The 19,258-nt window shown below is 45.5% G+C and overlaps 1 protein-coding gene across 27 annotated transcripts in view; it reads right to left on the bottom strand.

The window, feature by feature from the left end:
- Window positions 1-19,258, bottom strand: part of LOC135548435 (CUGBP Elav-like family member 4) — a 187,467-nt gene that overhangs the window by 158,893 nt on the left and 9,316 nt on the right. For 26 of the 27 annotated variants that reach the window (XR_010456825.1, XM_064978045.1, XM_064978085.1 and 23 more), the window contains exon 2: window positions 8,004-8,086. The exons of the other annotated variant lie outside the window; for it this stretch is intronic. Coding sequence is in view for 25 of the 26 variants with exons in the window: in XM_064978045.1 (XP_064834117.1) it covers window positions 8,004-8,086 (83 nt within the window). In the remaining variant the exon portion in view is untranslated. The remainder of the gene's footprint in view (window positions 1-8,003; window positions 8,087-19,258) is intronic. 27 annotated transcript variants of the gene reach the window in all.

Below are 19,258 nucleotides of genomic sequence, written 5' to 3'. Positions count from 1 at the left end.
TCTATTCTGCTCTGTTCTGCACTATTATGCTCTGTTCTGCTCTGTTCTGTTCTGTTCTATTCTGCTCTATTCTGCTCTGTTCTGCCCGGTTCAGCTCTGTTCTGCTCTATTCTGCTCGGTTCTGCTCTATTCTGCTCGGTTCACTCTGTTCTGCTCTGTTTTGCTCTGTTCTGCTTTATTCTGCTCTGTTCTGCTTTATTCTGCTCTGTTCTGCTTTATTCTGCTCTGTTCTGCTTTATTCTGCTCGGTTCACTCTGTTCTGCTCTATTCTGCTCTGTTCTGCTTTATTCTGCTCGGTTCACTCTGTTCTGCTCTGTTCTGCTCTGTTCTGCTCTATTCTGCTCTATTCTGCTCTATTCTGCTTTATTCTGCTCGGTTCACTCTGTTCTGCTCTGTTCTGCTCGGTTCATGCTTCTTCTGAACTCAGCAACACCATGTTTTTTTCTGTTCTGTTCTGTTCTGCTCAGTTCTGCTCTGTTCTGTTCTGCTCTATTCTGCTCTATTCTGCTCTGTTCTGCCCGGTTCAGCTCTGTTCTGCTCTATTCTGCTCGGTTCTGCTCTATTCTGCTCGGTTCACTCTGTTCTGCTCTGTTTTGCTCTGTTCTGCTTTATTCTGCTCTGTTCTGCTTTATTCTGCTCTGTTCTGCTTTATTCTGCTCTGTTCTGCTTTATTCTGCTCGGTTCACTCTGTTCTGCTCTATTCTGCTCTGTTCTGCTTTATTCTGCTCGGTTCACTCTGTTCTGCTCTGTTCTGCTCTGTTCTGCTCTATTCTGCTCTATTCTGCTTTATTCTGCTCGGTTCACTCTGTTCTGCTCTGTTCTGCTCGGTTCATGCTTCTTCTGAACTCAGCAACACCATGTTTTTTTTATTTGTTTTTACAAATAGGCGCAAATTGTCTTGATGTCTTTGGTGATTGCTATAGTGTGTTGGGAATTCGAATGTGTTGGGCACTAGCCTGGCCTGCCGGCACAGCACAGCACAGTACCACACAGCACAGCACAGTACAGCACAGCACACACAAGGGACAGGGAGGCTCAGTAAAGAGTCATAGAAGAGGAAGAGCATGGGGAAGAAGATGAGTGGTTGACTCGGTCTATCTGTCATGGACACGACACCACAGCAGCCAGGCACTTCCCATCACTATCCATCCCAGTGAAGCAGCAATGTTAACAATACTGTCCTCACATTTACCAGTTCTGCCTCATTAGAGCCTTGGAAGCAGATACATTAGAGCAGGATGCCATGCACCGGTTGAGTTGGGCTCTGGCTCCACCTGTCAGCTGCAAAGAATGTGTGGGTGAGTGGGGGATGGGTGTATGAGGGGAGAGGAGATGGGAGGGGTGTGTCTGGAGAGAGGAGAAAGGAGCTGGGAGGGGGGTGTGAGGAGAGAGGAGTTGGGAGGGGTGTGAGGAGAGAGGAGTTGGGAGCAGTGTGTGAAGAGAGAGAGGTTGGGAGGGGTGTGTGAGGGGAGAGGAGCTGGGAGGGGTATGTGAGGAGAAAGGAGCTAGGAAGGGTGTGTGAGGAGAGAAGAGCTGGGAAGGGTGTGTGAGGAGAAAGGAGGAGTGTGTGAGGAGAGAAGAGCTGAGAGGGGTGTGTGAGGGGAGAGGAGAGAGGAGCTGAGAGGGGTGTGTGAGGAGAGAGAAGGGGTGTGTTTAGCAGAGAGGAGCTGGGAAGGGTGTGTGAGTATAGAGGAGAGAAGAGCTGGGAGGGGTGTGTGAGGAGAGAGGAGCTGAGAGGGGTGTGTGAGGAGAGAGGAGCTGGGAGGGGTGTGTGAGGAGAGAGGAGAGAGGAGTAGTGTGTGAGGAGCGAGGAGCTGAGAGGGTTGTGTGAGGAGAGAGGAGCTGAAGAGGGGTGTGTGAGGAGAAAGGAGAGAGGAGCTGGGAGAAGTGTTTGAGGAGAATGGAGAGAGGAGAGAGGAGGGGTGTGTGAGGAGAGAGGCGTTGGCAGGGGTGTGTGAGGAGAGAGGAGCTGGAGGGGTGTGCGAGGAGAGAGGAGCTGGGAGGGGTGTGCGAGGAGAGAGGAGCTGAGAGGGGGGTGTGAGGAGAGAGGACCTGGGAGGGGTGTGTGAGGAGAGAGGAGCGAAGAGCTGGGAAGGGTGTGTGAAGAGAGAGGAGAGAGGAGCTGGGAGGGGTGTGTGAGGAGAGAGGAGCGAGGAGCTGGGAAGGGTATGTGAGGAGAGAGGAGCTGAGAATGGTGTGGGAGGAGAGAGGAGAGAGGAGCTGGGAGGGGTGGTTGAGGAGAGACGAACTGGAAGGGGTGTGTGAGGAGAGAGGAGTGAGGAGCTATAATGGGTGTGTGAGGAGAGAGGAGCTGGGAGGGGTGTGAGGGAGAGAGGAGCTGGGAGGGGTGTGTGAGGAGAGAGGAGCTGGTAGGGGTGTGTAAGGAAAGAAGAGCTGGGGGGTGTATGTAAGGAGAGAAGAGCTGGGTGGGGTGTGTGACGAGAGAGGAGAGAGGAGCTGGGAGGGGTGTGTGAGGAGAGAGGAGCTGGGAGGGGTGTGTGAGGAGAGGAGAGAGGAGCTGGGTGGGGTGTGTGAGGAGAGCGGAGCGAGGAGCTGGGAAGGGTATGTGAGGAGAGAGGAGCTGAGAATGGTGTGGGAGGAGAGAGGAGAGAGGAGCTGGGAGGGGTGGTTGAGGAGAGACGAACTGGAAGGGGTGTGTGAGGAGAGACGAACTGGAAGGGGGGTGTGAGGAGAGAGGAGCTAAGAAGGGTGTGTGAGGAGAGAGGAGCTGGGAGGGGTGTGAGGAGAGAGGAGCTGGGAGGGGTGTGAGGAGAGATGAGCTGGGAGGGGTGTGAGGAGAGAGGAGCTGGGAGGGGTGTGTGAGGAGAGAAGAGCTGAGGGGTGTGTGAGGAGAAAGGAGAGAGGAGCTGGGAGAAGTGTTTGAGGAGAAAAGAGAGAGGAGGGGTGTGATTAGGATAGAGGATTTGGGAGGGGTTCGTGAGGAGAGAGGAGAGTTGATTTGGGAGGGGTGTGTGGGGAGAGAGGTGCTGTGAGGTGTGTGTGAAGGGAGAGGAGCTGGGAGGGGTGTGTGAGGAGAGAGGAGCTGGGAGGTGTGTGTGAAGGGAGAGGAGCTGGGAGGGGTGTGTGAGGAGAGAGGAGACGAGCTGGGAAGGGTGTGAGGAGAAAGGAGCTGGGAGGGGTATGTGAGGAGAGAGGAGCTGAGAAGGGTGTGTGAGGAGAGACAAACTGGGAGGGGTGTGTGAGGAGAGAGGAGCGAGGAGCTGGGAGGGGTGTGTGAGGAGAGAGGAGATAAGGAGGGGTTTGTTTTGAGAAAGGAACTGAGAGGAGTATGTGAATAGAGAGGAGCTGTGAGGGGTGTGTGAGGAGAGAGGAGCTGAGAGGGTGTGTGAGGAGTGAGGAGCGGAGAGGGGTGTGTGAGGAGAGAGGAGCTGAGAGGGGTGTGTGAGGAGAGAGGAGCTGAGAGGGTGTGTGAGGAGTGAGGAGCGGAGAGGGGTGTGTGAGGAGAGAGGAGCTGAGAAGGGTGTGTGAGGAGAGAGGAGCTGAGAGGGGTGTGTGAGGAGAGAGGAGCTGAGAGGGTGTGTGAGGAGTGAGGAGCGGAGAGGGGTGTGTGAGGAGAGAGGAGCTGAGAAGGGTGTGTGAGGAGCGAGAATCGAAGAGTTGGGAGGTCAGTACAGATTCTTTTGACTGCACAGCAGAGCAAATATACACACAACATACAAAACAATACACCCAATATTCTCTCCACAGCTATGGCACTGCATATTCCTTAAAAGTAATTATGGGTCACCTTCATTGTACCTGATACAGTCATTGATCATACAGTATATGTATCTATACTAACAACCTGGCTTTGAAGTCTTTAGAGTTCCGTAAAGTACTGAGAGGACAAATGGTTTGGGTTCTCGGTCCTGTTCTCTTTACACTAAGCTCTGCAGCCCTGAAGTTTTTTAAATGCACTATTTCTGCCTTTCATCTGTCCAGCGCCCTGCCATCTTTACGCTCTGGTTAAGGGCTCTGGTTAAGGGCTCTGGTTAAGGGTTCTGGTTAAGGGCAACTTCACTATGACTGATGTTTGCCCACCTTCCAGTTGATTGTAAAAGGAGGCTCCCCATGCAGGCTGGTAGGAAGAACATTTGCACTCAGGAAGGTTGAAAATCCCATCACATGGAACCAAAATAATTTGTGAGGCACAGTATTCAGGATAGGGTTGCAAAATTCTGTGAACTTTCAATAAATTCCCCGGTTTACCAGAAATCCTGGTTGGAAAAATCTTGATTATGGAAATCCACCAATCAGGATTTCAAGAAAACCAGGGGAATTTATTGAAAGTTACCGTAATTTTGCAACCCTATTTCAGGAGCACTGGCATCACAATGGAAGACAATATGGAGTTCCATCCCTTCATTGCAATTCCATTCACTCTTTAATCGGGAGGACGGCCGTAGTCAGGGCAGCAGTGTAGAAAATGGTTTCATCCCAGGGGAATACGAAAAAACAACGTTCTCTTTTTAATTTCTCCTCTAAAGCGGCCGGGGAAAAGAGAGAAACCGATATAGATGTAAGTGATGGTGTGGAGCCAGGCGGGCGGCTAGCCGGGGCAGCCATAGAAGACTTCCCTCACTTCTCTCATATCTGGATCCTGGACTTTTTCTTTTTTCATAGCAGGAAAGGCTCGTGGGCACTGGAGGTTGACAAATCTTGCACACAGGGCAAATTGACCAGCAACAGAGCACAATTTGTCCTTTAAAAGAATGGTGGGGCCGGGCCCTGTATGGCTTCAGTAATTAGTTTAAGCTGCCTTGAGGCTGTGGTGTGGCGGTCCAGGGGTGGGACCCTGTCGAGGAAGCTTAGTGTGTCCTCTGATAAGATACGGTGATGCTGCGTCACAGACAGACAGCCTTACCCAGAATCCTGATGAGGCCCCGCCACTAAATATATCAATTAACACGTCTTTACATAGAGATAAAGAGGAATGTGAGGATGGATTATAGGTGGGGGTGGGAGGGATCAACGGTGTGCGTGTGCTTGTGTGTGTGTGTGTGTGGGGGGGGGGGGGGTGATGGGAAATGAGAGTGATGGAGGCTCCTGCTGGCATGTTCTTACTGGCACGTACAAAGACAAAGACTAAAATATACACAGAGCTGTTCAGGCAGCATCTGTATCGTGAAGCTGGGAGTGTCAAACATGTATGAACTGGTCCGTCAAGTGTGTTTAGTGACATCCAACATCTCCCCCTGACCCATTTCTATGTATGTGACACAGTAAAGTCCATTTTCTCTGCCTTTCCCAGCAAAATAAATATAAAATCAATTAGAAGGGGAAAAACTACAGGAGAAACATGATATGCTTTTACTCAATTTTGTGGAAGCAGAACCTTCAGGCCCTTCGAAGTTTGAGGATAAACAGTTCTGAACTCCTGGGTGGGGAACCTTTCCTCCTTTCTACTTACCTCCCTGGCTAAAGTCAGACAGCGGTTGCGCTTGGCTGCCTGGTTGTTAATAAAGGGGTCAGGTGCTTGTGGAGCTCTCAGTCAGAAAGCAAGAAATGTGGATCTCTCCACAGACACCTCCACGCATGATGATGTGGCAAGCATGAGGCTGGGGCAGCACCTCAACACACACATCAGCCAGACAAAAAGACAGGAGGAAGGTGGAGTGAGTGGGGGGGGGGGAGGGGGGGGGTGCGAGAGAGTCAAAAGGTATAGAAAGGAAGAGGATGATAGTGAAAGAGATGCTGGGTGCTTTTCTGCAGCAGACTTTATAATTGGCTTTTGGGCCCATTAACAGGCCCGTTTCATCCTCTACCAGCAGCTAATTGGAGTAGAGGAGGCCTCCGTCACACGGCCTGGAAGGGAAAAAAGAAGAAGAGGCTTCTTTTCAAGATTCTACCGGCTCCAAAAGCAGCGTGATGGGAGGCCATTAGGCAAACAGCGGAGAGATGTTCTGGAGCATGTTTATAGCGAAAGGGGTAAATGAATCGGATCCGTGGAGAAATCATTCACAGAGATGACCTAACCTGTCCAAAGACCACGCTGCATGCCCTACATTGGGGAACATGCTGAATGGGCATGTAAACATAACGCCCTATAAGCATTCCAGGGAGGCTGTTAAGCCTCTGATGACATTACTGTAGTGTGCACACTGACTCCTGCCTGGCAGATCACATCAACGAGACATAAAGATGCCATGATGACACTAGACATGTAAACAAATACGTTGTTTTGCAGAAACACAAAAACTACCCAACAAAGCAGACTGAGAATTAGTCAATGAAAGAATGGGAATTTGAGATTCTTCAAAATGTGAGATTCTCAGTTAATCTGCACGACAACCCTGGTGACTCCTTGCAGATCACACACATACCATCCCGTCCTCCTCCCCGTCTCCCCCCTCCTTCTCTCTCTCCCAGCTCCAGAGAGTCCTCTTCTCAAACAGACTGACAATAACGATGGAAACATGAAACATGGCACGACAGAGGAATTGGAAAGTTCTTATCGTCCCTCACCCTCTGCCCTCAAAAGGCAATTCTCTTCAAGACAAGCCAGGAGGCGATCAAAGTGAGCCATATTGCTCTGGCCCTGCCTGTTTTGGTCTCTGGCAGACCGCAGACAAGGACTGGCCAGCATTGATAGACTTCATTCATCGAGTTCATGTGCAATCCCTGTTTTTGGTCGACTGGTTTTATTTTCCAAAAGGCCTGCAACCTGCCTGATGATCCATTTTAAGGCCTGCACATTTAAGTTTTCTGACAGTTTGAGGCACACGCATCCAGACTGCACAAACAGGCCCGGAACAGCCAGCCCCGTCTGGACATATCATAGTGGAAGAGCTGGAGCATCAAAGGGCTGTCATAGAGGCCTGATAGCCTGATGAAAATATCCTTATGAGGGTTGGCCTGCCACCTTACACAGCCTCTTTATTAAGGAGGGCGAGGGAAGGATGGGAGGATGGATCTCTATGTGGTTCTGCTGCAGATTGAAGGACTGCCCTCTTGCTGGGAGCTTGCATCCACCTATAACTCACATTTAACCAAATCTCATAGACATAGCATTGACCCTTTTCTAGCTATGAGCCATTAAGGCAGGAACCTCTGCAGTATGTAGTCCAATCACAATAATCACCTCATTAGAGAGCAGTGAGAATTAAAAGACAAGAGGTGGTCTCAGAGGGACTCCATTACAGCAGTGTTGGTGGTGTGTGGAACGAACACTCAATGTATTACCCAGGAGATCCAGACAGAGCACCGCAAACAGCTGATTAACCCACCTCTCCCCTGCCCCCCCCCCCCTCCCTAGGGACCAGGATGGATGCCCAGAGGCTCTAACCAGGGAGAAGAGGGAGGGGATCTGGAGACATAGCAGGAGGCCCTCTCCTCTGCAGGGGCCACAGGCTGGATTCAATCAGACCTCTGATTCCCAGGATGTTATGTCTAGAACGATACATCCCCATGTACATACTGTACTGTATATAGACATAGGGATCGGGAACATACCCAGCATACTGTAGGTCCTGGATGGGCGTATGGTATGGATGTGGGTTTGTCACGGTGCAGTAGGAGGACATTCTTTTCATGCAAAACATATCAACCAACCGAAATAGAATTTAAAACAGTCTCTAAAATTAAAACTCCAGATGGCCATATTTGTGGTAAAAAATTATTGTGGGTATTTATTGTTTGATTATATGTGATAATGAGAGTGGATTTCATGAGGCAATTAGGAATGTGTGTGTGTGCATGTGCGTGCGTGTGTGTGCACGTGCGTGTGTCTGTGTGTGTGTAAACATTTTGAGAGGAGAGGACAGAAAAAGGACAGGATGGACCATCAAGCCTGTCTTATCAAAACATATATATAAATATTGTGATTATAACACGTTTGCGCAAGGCGAAATAACTGAAGTATGGCTGACTTCAGCTCAGTATGTGTGAGTGTCTATGTGATGTGGTTGTGTTAAGAGTAGTAACATTAATGCAGACATGTCCCATGCCAGGCCCTGGACCCGGGGGCCCTAGCCTCTGACAGAGGGCAGATCAGGGGCACTTACCCCTGGCAGAGTCTTCTGTTCATGGAGGGCGCTCTGGGCCTTCAGTGCTGACTCTCTGGCGCAGTATGTTAAAAAGGCACATCCTGCAGAGAGGGCAACACAGATGAGAAAGGAGAGACACACATCCTGCAGAGAGGGCAACACAGATGACAAAGGAGAGACTCACATCCTGCAGAGAGGACAACACAGATGAGAAAGGAGAGATACACATCCTGCAGAGAGGGCAACACAGATGAGAAAGGAGAGACACACATCCTGCAGAGAGGGCAACACAGATGAGAAAGGAGAGACACATCCTGCAGAGAGGGCAACACAGATGAGAAAGGAGAGACACACATCCTGCAGAGAGGGCAGCACAGATGAGAAAGGAGAGACACATCCTGCAGAGAGGGCAACACAGATGAGAAAGGAGAGACACACATCCTGCAGAGAGGGCAGCACAGATGAGAAAGGAGAGACACATCCTGCAGAGAGGGCAACACAGATGAGAAAGGAGAGACACACATCCTGCAGAGAGGGCAACACAGATGAGAAAGGAGAGACACACATGAGAAAGGAGAGACACACATTCTGCAGAGAGGGCAACACAGATGAGAAAGGAGAGACACACATCCTGCAGAGAGGGCAGCACAGATGAGAAAGGAGAGACACATCCTGCAGAGAGGGCAACACAGATGAGAAAGGAGAGACACACATCCTGCAGAGAGGACAACACAGATGAGAAAGGAGAGACACACATCCTGTAGAGAGGGCAACACAGATGAGAAAGGAGAGACACACATCCTGTAGAGAGAGCGTAACACAGATGAGAAAGGAGAGACACACATCCTGCAGAGAGGGCAGCACAGATGAGAAAGGAGAGACACACAGGGTTGATTATTACATGACAAATGACTGGAGCACTGCACTGTAGGCTGCTACTGGTATACTGCAAAGCGCAAATCAATGTTGATGTAAAATTCCACCCCAGTCTTTGAAGAGCTAAGGGAAACGTCCATAGCAATGTTCCTAGATCTGCATTTGACCATTTGATGAATGATCACGTTCATGATTGTTGAAGAAAGTGCACTAAATGTGCCTGGCATGCATTTCCTAGCATCACAGTAATTAAAACCCTATGGTGATGAACCCCAAACACCGACCCCTCACATCTCAGGAGACTCCTCTCAAAGATGGAAACTCCAACAACAATATATGAATGTCCATTAATAACTTCTGCACTAACAAAAATATGACAGCTTTCATTAAAGGCTGAGTGGTTGTTCTGTTACACACTTGGTCGAGTTGACAGTGGGTGACCCCTTTCCGAAGAGTTTTTGCACCGTGCAGCATAATTTCCCATTACGGCATGTCACACCTGCTGCCAAGACTCCCCATGGGAGAAGAGGGGCGCACACACACACATACACACTCACACGCACGCTCGCACAAACACACACACAAGCACACACACAGGACACACACACAGCACCCATCACCCCTAAAACAGAGCATTGCTCTCTGGCTCCTCGCCAAGAGAACTCTCTTTCAGTACAACCTTCATCCACCTCCACAACCAGAAAGTTACTCAAGAGGAGAAATCAGCTGAACGACACTGATGAAACCGCATGCCACACAGCAAACCCACAAAATAATAACGCTTTGAGAGCCTGGAAGGAATTAGCCTCTCGTCCTGTGTGACATTAAAGAACTGAGCTGAGGAGAACCACTGGGACTGGTCTAGCCTGGCCCTCCAACTAACCCCTACTTATCATCCACCCGACCACTCAGTCAGGTCATCCTCAGTTTGGGGATAGATCTTATAGTTCACGGTTCTAGGAGATGTTTCTTTATCATCACATGATTTAAGGGTTTGGAAATGTACAACAGATCAATGCACAAACTGGTGAGACTTTGGCACTTTATCAGAGCTCATGTAACACTTTAAATTGATCTGCTTCATCTAGGGAGTGAACCTAGTCATGCAAGACAGGAGACATGGACTAAGTAGGGGGAGACTCAGCCTTACATAGTGGCTCACTGTTAATATCTAGGCCAGGCCAGCTACATGGCTACTTATGGTAGGCCCCAATAAGTCTCTCTTGGCCAAGGGGAATTGGAAGACTTCATGAAAGACTCAATATCCAATATATTGCTGGCTCAGGGGACAACTTGGACCCAGGGGACTGTATTACAGGAGCACAATCTGTAACAGACACGTTCAACTTGGTGGTGAACATGAAAAAGGATCACAATTACTGAGTGAGGCTGAGGGTAGGAGACAGCAGATGAGCCAGATGGGGATGCAGGAAGTGGAGGATGTTGCCATGGTTACAGAATGATTCTGAGGCTTGCTTGTTAGCGATGGCTGAAAGCAGTGGTAGGCTGATTCCACTGATGAGAAGGTTAAGTGGAGTGAAAATAATACTTTGGTAATCTTTTTCAAATTTGCTGCTGCACAATCATTTCTGAAAGGAACAAAAGTTCAATGAATTGCATTACAGCGGAATTAACATTTAAGCATCCTCATTTTTGAAGTTTTACCCATGAGCACGTCTGAACCATTTCCATGGATGTTTTAACAGCGAACCTGTTTAACAGTATTTAATAACTTACTCGCTATGGAACAACACGCTTTACGAGCTAAAGCAACGACTTCATCTCCTGACAGCAAAGCCACCATGCTAGATGAAGCTACGGCAAAACAATGAGAGTTGATCACCTCCGAGTTTACTGGAGTACAAACAGAGTTGGATTTCATTCAGGATGACGTTTCCAAGTGCGTTACTGATCTTAAAAGACTTTGAGCTGAGTGCGCAAAGCTTGGCGATAGAGTTGACAAATGTATCCAAGCTGCATCACATCTGGCCGGGAATGGGAGTCCCATAGGGCGGCGTACAATTGGCCCAGCGTCCTCTGGGTTTGGCCGGGGTAGGCCGTCATTGTAAAGTAGAATTTGTTCTTAACTGACTTGCCTAGTTAAACAAAGGTTAAATAAATAAAAATAAAAAAATGTGAGGAGATGTCAACTCTGTCAGGATTTGGCCAGGGTTGTTCCGGGTTTTGGTCACTAGATGCCCCCATTGTGCTTTTTGACCTTATGTTTTTTCCCTTGTTCCCCATTATTATTTGCACCTGTGCCTCGTTTCCCCTGATTGTATTTAAACCCTTAGTTTCCCTCAGTTCTGTGCTCTGTGTTTGTATGTTAGCACCCAGCCCTAGTGTTCTGTGTATTCTTGTCGATTCCGGTGGATGCTCTTGTGGAATTCTGTTTTGGTTTTTGAGTATCTCTTGAGGCTTTTTGTGCTATTCCTACCACCTTTTGGATTTGCCATTTTTGTATTGAAGGACTTCTCCTTTTTACTTTATTAAATACACCGTCTTAAGTACTGCTGTGTCTGCCTCATCTTCTGGGTTCTGCTGACTATTCGTGGCTCAGTTGGTTAAGTGACTGTTTCTCACTCCGGAGACCCAGGTTCGTAACCGGGTCCTGACAAACTCAGGTCCAAATCAGAATGGACCAGTTTGACTCGCTACGAGGACATGTAACGTAGAGACAACGTGAGAATAGCCAATATGAATGAAAAAACTGAGGCCCAGAACACTTTATTTCATCAATAGATCACTTCCAGAGTGGTATCCAGATCTAGCTGGAACCAAAATGGAAGTAATGTGAGCTCATCGTATAAGCCGGCACATTGACAACTCAGCCAGATCCCGAACCTTGATTTTCCAGGTTCTCCGATTCCCTGACCAAGACCGCATTCTGAAGGCACTAGGAAGAAGGCGCTTGCTCAGATTACTTTCATAGACATAACATTGATGTTATATTTATTCAAGAGTCCCACTTAAAATAATTATATGCCCAAATATTTGCAAACAGTCATTATTATGTTGAAGCGTCATCCTCTGTTGATTCCAAAACTGTGGCTCCCTTGTTGTTATGAGACATAGTTTATCAGTGACTGTTCTGGAAAGATATGGTAGTGCGGTAGGATATCATAGCCTGAGCGTACGAAATTAGTGTACAAAATTGAGTTACACTCCATTTTTTCAGAACAGCCTCAATTTGTAGGAGCATGGACTCTACAAGGTATTGAAAGTGTTCCACAGGGATGCTGGCCCATTTTGACTCCAATGCTTCCCACAGTAGTGTCAAGTTGGCTGAATGTCCTTTGGTTGGAGGACCATTCTTGATACACACTGGAAACTGTTCAGCATGAAAACCCCAGCAGCGTTGCAGTTCTTCACAAAGTAAAATCGGTGCTAGTGCCACTTACTACCATACCCTGTTCAAAGGTACTTGTCTTGTCAATTCACCCTCTGAATGGCACACATACACAATCCATGTCACAATTGTCTCAAGACTTACAAATCCTTCTTTAACTTGTCTCTTCCCCTTCATCTACCCTGATTGAAATGGGGTGATCAAATAAGGTCTCATAGCTTTCACCTGGATTCACCTGGTCAGTCTTTCTCATGTAAAGAGCAGGTGTTTCTAATGTTTTGTACACTCAGTCTATATCAAAAATGTAATCTCACGTAGGAAAATTGCTCCATCCCAGTATGATCCGACATTTTATGAGAATCTAACGGAGTTGCTGGCGAATGTTATTGATTTTTCTCTGATCGTAGGTGCGGATATGAATGCCATTTTATCCGCTTTGGACCGCACTGGCCACGAATCTCAAACAGCTCCCGCACCTGTGTCAGTGGCATTTAACAACTTGGTCAAGGATTTTAATCTCACCGATGTATTTAGATTTGGTCAATTCTACGTCTAGACAATTTAGTTTTTACTCTGCTAGACATACACTGAAAGTATGTGGACACCATTTCCGCCACACCCATTGCTGACAGGTGTATAAATCGAGCACACAGCCATGCAACCTCCATAGACAAACATTGGCAGTAGAATGTCCTATACTGACGAGCTCAGTGACTGTCAACGTGGCACCGTCATAGGATGCCACCTTTTCAACAAGTCAGTTCATCACATTTTTGCCCTGAAAGAGCTGCCCTGGTCAACTGTAAGTGCTGTTATTGTGAAGTGGAAATGTCTAGAAGCAACAACAGCTCAGCCGTGATGTGGTAGGACACACAAGCTCACAGAACTGGACCGCCAAGTACTGAGGCACGTAGCGTGTAAGTTCCAAACTGCCTCTGGAAGCTACGTCAGCATAAGAACTGTTCATTGGGAGCTTTATGAAATGGGTTGCCATGGCCGAACAGCTGCACACAAGCCTCTGGAGCAGTGGAAATGCGTTCTCTGGAGTGATGAATCACGCTTCACCATCTGGCAGTCCGACGGACGAATCTAGATTTGGCAGATGCCAGGAGAATGCTCCCTGCCCGAATGCATAGTGCCAACTGTAAAGTGTGGTGGATGAGGAATAATGGTCTGGGGCTGCTTTACATGGTTTGGGCTCGGCCCCTTAGTTCCAGTGAAGGGAAATCTTTACACTAGAAATCTGTGTTTCCAACTTTGTGGCAACAGTTTGGGGAAGGCCCTTTCCTATTTTAGCATGACAATGCCCCCGTGCACAAGTCCATACAGAAATGGTTTTTCGAGATCGGTGTGGAAGAACTTGACTGGCCTGCACAGAGCCTTGAACTCAACACCATTGAACACCTTTGGGATGAATTGGAGCACCGACTGCGAGCCAGGACTAATCGCCCAACATCAGTGCCCGACATCACTAATGCTCTTGTGGATGAATGGAAGCAAGTCCCCGCAGCAATGTTCCAACATCTAGTGGAAAGCCTTTCCAGAAGAGTGGAGGCTGTTATAGCAGCAAAGGGGTGACCAACTCAATATTCATGTCCATGATTTTGGAATGAGATGTTCGACGAGCAGGTGTCCACATACCTTTGGCCATGTAGTGTAACTCCTACTCCAGAATAGATTATATTCTAGTTTCCCACACTGCATACTCAGATACTCATAATGCAACTATTTGGAAAATAACTAGATGTTTATCTAACACAGAATGATGGGTCTGTTGAAGATGCCCATATCCTATGGAAGTCTATAAAGGGATTTATCAGGAAATTGTCAGTGTCATTTGTGTCTCACCTTAATAAAACCATAATGACAACAATTAACAAACTAGAAACATGTTTGGCTAATCTGGAATGAGAACAACAAAACTCTTACTCTGATGACAAAAAGAAAAGAATAGATGCAGTTAAATTAGAATGTAATTCTTTGCTCAGACACAGGGCAGAATTCTTAATTCATCCAATCAGACATAACTCTAATTTAATGGGGCTAAACCACGTCCTCTTTTAGCAATGAGACTCAGAAGCACTGAGAAATACTCTAGTGTTACAGATATGAAAGCACAGAATGGCTTGTTAATAACTAATCCTTTGGAAATCAATGCAGATTTTGGTTATTTTTAGCTGAATACTCTATGCCAGGAGTATTCAGCTATTACCCTATGAGGTCCAGAGCCTGCTGGTTTTCTGTTCTACCTGATCATTAATTGCACCCACCTGGTGTCCAATGTCTAAATCAGTCCCTGATTAGAGGGGAACAATGAAACTACCTGGTGTAACTGGCTTCGAGGTCCAGAGTTGAGTTTGAGGGCTCGATAAATCTGATATTACTTTGAGCGGTGTTGGCACTAAGAGCGGATATTCCTGACCTTTCCAACGAAGGATCACAATCCCTTGTGGAACCCATTTCATTGGATGAACTTAAACAGTTCTCTCAGCCTGTTTAGAATCCAGTGTGACGACACTAGTGCATCACGATCAGACAGGGTTTATTAAAACTCGACTCGCCTTAGGTAATGTGTGTCGTTTATTACATGTTGTTCATGCCACTAATAAAATGAGCTAGCGCACACCCAAAATAATAGTTTGTGTGAAGGTGCTGAGTAACGACGAATAAACTATCAACTATCAAAATAAAGTAGTCGCACACTCCATATATAATCTCCCAGCAATTGAATGGGTATTTATCAACATTTCGGCATCACTGTGCCTTCCTCGGGGTCATGTCATGAATACTTGAACCAGGTTATGTAGACACACAGTGCAATTAGTGTAACCAATGACAGTCGTGAGGGGTGTGTCAGAATTATTAAGTTAATTCAAATTAATTAGTGAAACTGTTAAACAATAGTATATGGCATATTAAATATATTACGCTATTGTTACCATATAGAAACATAATGGCATATTGTACATCATATTAGCATCAACATACATTATTGTTTCATTCAATTTCACATAATAATTTCGTATTTCATTTTTGTTACATGTAATCTTTTGGTTCAACCTTAATATATATAAGGAATGTCAACAACTGGGGAAACATATTAGGTGTACGCTAATAAGCTGTAAAAAAATCATTTTTCAATTTATAAGACTTGTTCATAAAGGAAAATGTGTTCATAAGGACCTGAGATCAAAGTCAATATTCAGACAACTGGGGTCAATGTTTTTAGATAGGATCTCCAGTAAGCCTCCCTTTGTAGTAGTAGGATCTCGATGTTACCTCCTCTCCTTGGTAGAACAACATGATCAATGCCTGTGTATTTGAGGGAGGAGATGGGATGGTTTGCTTCAACAAAGTGAGCTGCTACTGGATAGTCAATGTTTTTACACCTGATTTTGCTGCGGTGTTCAGCTATGCGTTGTTTTAATTGTCTTTTCGTTTGTCCTACGTTGACTTTTCCACATGAACAGGTGATTAGATGGATCACTCCCTTGGTCTTGCATGAGATGATACCCCTAACAGGGATCTTTCCACTTGTATGTGTCTGAAAAAAGACGTTTTTATAGTGCTATTGCACTGTGTACATGAGCCACATTTGTAGGTCCCATTTGGGATAGGTTCATGCCACTAATGACATTAGATCTCCCTGTACCGTTCTCTCCTTGGATGCTGAGAAGGCGTTTGATAGGTCAGAGTAGGATTTTCTATGGTCGGTATTAAGCAATTTAATTTAGGAACCAAGTTTATCAGCATGATTCAAGTTTTATATGCAATTCTTTCTGCCATGATGACAGCAGGGGGCAATCCCCGTATCCAGAAGCTGTCGCCAAGGATGCCCAATCTCGTCTTTGCTCTACCCCTTCCCATCGAACTGCTAAAACAGAAAATCAGACAACACCCTTCCTTAAATAGGGATGGCATACTGCTGTACACTGATAATGCTGTCTCATAATTACCACATACTCTCTACATTTGATGATTATAGCACCCTCTCAGGGTACAAAAATGAATTGGACAAAATCAGCTATGATGTCATTAAGCTTAGGACTCACTCTGTCAATGGTACCCAAACACATCCCATTGGTAAAGAGCTTTAAATTGTTTTTTATATTGTTTTTTTTATATTATTTTTGTTATATTTTTATTTCACCTTTATTTAACCAGGTAGGCTAGTTGAGAACAAGTTCTCATTGACAACTGCGACCTGGCCAAGATAAAGCAAAGCAGTGTGACACAAACAACGCAGAGCTACACATGGGATAAACAAAAGTACAGTCAATAACACAAAAGAAAAGTCTATATACCGTGTTTGCAAATGTAGTAAGATTAGGAAGGCAAAGCAATAAATAGGCCATAGTGGTGAAATAATTACAATTTAGCAATTAAACACTGGAGTGATAGATGTGCAGAAGATGAATGTGCAACTAGAGATACTGGGGTGCAAAGGAGCAAAAAAATCAATAATAATGTGGGGGTTTGAGGCAGTCGGGTGGGCTATTTACTGATGGGCTGTGTACAGGTGCAATGGTCGGTAAGCTGCTCTGACAGATGATGCTTAAATATCTGGGTATACTGTATAGATATTTTCCTCAAAACATGGCATTAAATAATTTCCAAATATATGTGAGTAGAAGAGTACATTTCTAAATGTTTACAGCTTCCCAACTCTCTACAAGCTAAAATATCCATCATTAAGATGAATATTCTTCCCCAAATGAACTTTTTCTCTGCAATGATTACACTAGCTCCACCAAAGAAATACTTGGACAATATCTTGTCTTTAGCCTCTCAATTTGTATGGAAAGGTAAGTGACCTCGAATTAAACTATCCACTATGCATCGTGACAAGGGAGATGGCGGGCTTTCTCTGCATCACTTTAGCTTCAGGTTTTATTAGTCATATGTGTCGTATCATCCAACTAAATGCTTACTGGCAGGTTCCTTCTCGACAACAACAATATGAAATAATGCAAGATAAGAAACTGAACATAAAGTAAATGGCTCAGTAGAATAGAAGTTTGTTTTGCTTTTGGGCTTTTGTGCTATGCCCCCTTTCAGCATGGTTTGATTCAAATGGTTTAATGGCCTGGAGACTATGGAAGAGAATTTGGCTTTTACCACCCAGACTTCGGGATCTTGTCTATTCTGCAGTACCATTAAAACAAGCCAAGTTATGTTTTGAACCATTAATTTCCTTTGTTATGCTTTGTGCTTAATATAAAAAGAATTCTAGCACAATTCACAAGTGGTATGCTTAGTCCCCAAATGTCCACAATCATTCCCTTCTTTCTGGTGGTATCCCCTTATCATTCACCCCTATAGGAGGATAGGGGTGTTCATGTTTGGATGATCTATTTAGAGATGAATGTTTGCAAGACTTTGATGATCTGAGAGGCTATATTTCAATTACCTGGTACCTCTTCTTTATTTTATCTATGTTTAAGATCAGCAATACGGGCGTATGGTGTCTACCAACAATGGCTGTGCATAGGCCTTCAGCACATTTTGTTTCAGCAACGTGACATCCCCTCCCTCAGACCAAGAGACATGCCCCCCCCGCTTTTATCCGTATACGGTTATGCTAGTTGCAGCTTACACATCAGTACCATTTAAGAATCAATGGATTAGCAAACTATGTACTTTTGATTATCCTATTTGTTGGGATACTGCATGGGAGGACTTAGTGGGTTCATCTAAGAATCCCAATCATGAGCGGAAACACTTTAATTTCATACACAGGGTAAACCGTCCACCAAGAAAATGTCATTTAATGAAAATCATAACCTTTCCTCTGTGTGATCTATGTAACCAAGGTGCCTTGGGCTCACAGGAGGTTGGTGCCACCTTAATTGGGGAGGACGGGCTCGTGGTAATGGCTGGAGCGGAATCAGTGGAATGGTATTAAATATATCAAACACATAGTTTGATGCCATTCCATTCGCTCCGTTCCAGCCATTATTATAAGCCGTCCTCCCCTCAACAGCCTCCTCTGCTTGGGCTCCTTTACGCATATGTACTGAGAGGGGCAAGGGTGTGGAGAAATTTTGGGAAGAGGTATCCTCTGTCTTATCTGGCGTACTTGATATGACTATACCTTGTTCCCCCAAACTGTTATCACTTAATGATAATTCACCACTTATCATGTCATTACAGAAAAGACGTATCATGTTGTCAGGGTTGACAGCAGCTAAAAAGATATTGGCACTAAGATAGCCAAAGAATATGGAGGTTGCCATGTCCCATTGGATCCGCCCTTTTGTAGTTATAATTTATTTACAACTATCCACTGCTAGGATCCATGGGGCTAGCCAAGCAACAATTGACAGCTGGTTATCTGCAGCTGAAACCATCAAACTACTATAGTGCGTATATTTCCCAACAGATTGCCTGTTACTTGTTCATTTTCGGTCTCATGTGCAACAGTGTACCCCGCTGATTTTATCACAATTGCTTGATTTAGTTTTTAATTTCATGGAGATCAGGTTGGGTGGGTTGGGGTGGTCGCCAGGAGGGGATGGATGGTGGGTTGATGCAGTTGGGTGGCCGATATATGTGTTTATAGGCTATGTGGTCTATTCTACTGTAATTATGTAACCATTCCTGCTGCTTGTTGTTGTTGTCTTTGTTCCTTTGAAAATAAATAAAATGTTGATCCCAAAAAAAGGATTAGGAGTCAATAAATGAAAACTACAGATTTTGTAATAAGGAAAAGGCTTTTATTTCTACTGTGTCTACTGTTAACTTGTAAATGTTAATTACAGTACAAAAACATGGCTGTCTTTTAGGCATTTTTAAATTACAGTAAATTGTGTTTACTTGCATCAGGTATCTGTATCTGTAATTGACAAAACAACAAAACAAATTGCAAGTCATTCATTAACATTGGTGTCATGTTCAATGAAAATTGCTGAAAATTGCTATTCTTGGATTGCTTCTTTCTTAGACGTCTGATGCAGCAATGTTCTTCTGAAAACTATTACAAACTAATTTCCTGAAAGATAAACTTGCCTGCCTCAGCATAAGTGCTTCAATTCTCTAAATTAAAATA

Source organism: Oncorhynchus masou, chromosome 1 (genome assembly GCF_036934945.1).
Source record: "Oncorhynchus masou masou isolate Uvic2021 chromosome 1, UVic_Omas_1.1, whole genome shotgun sequence".
NCBI classification, from domain to species: domain Eukaryota; kingdom Metazoa; phylum Chordata; class Actinopteri; order Salmoniformes; family Salmonidae; genus Oncorhynchus; species Oncorhynchus masou.
The sequence above is the reverse complement of the archived record's forward strand: the minus strand, read 5'-3'. Positions and strand labels throughout refer to the sequence as shown.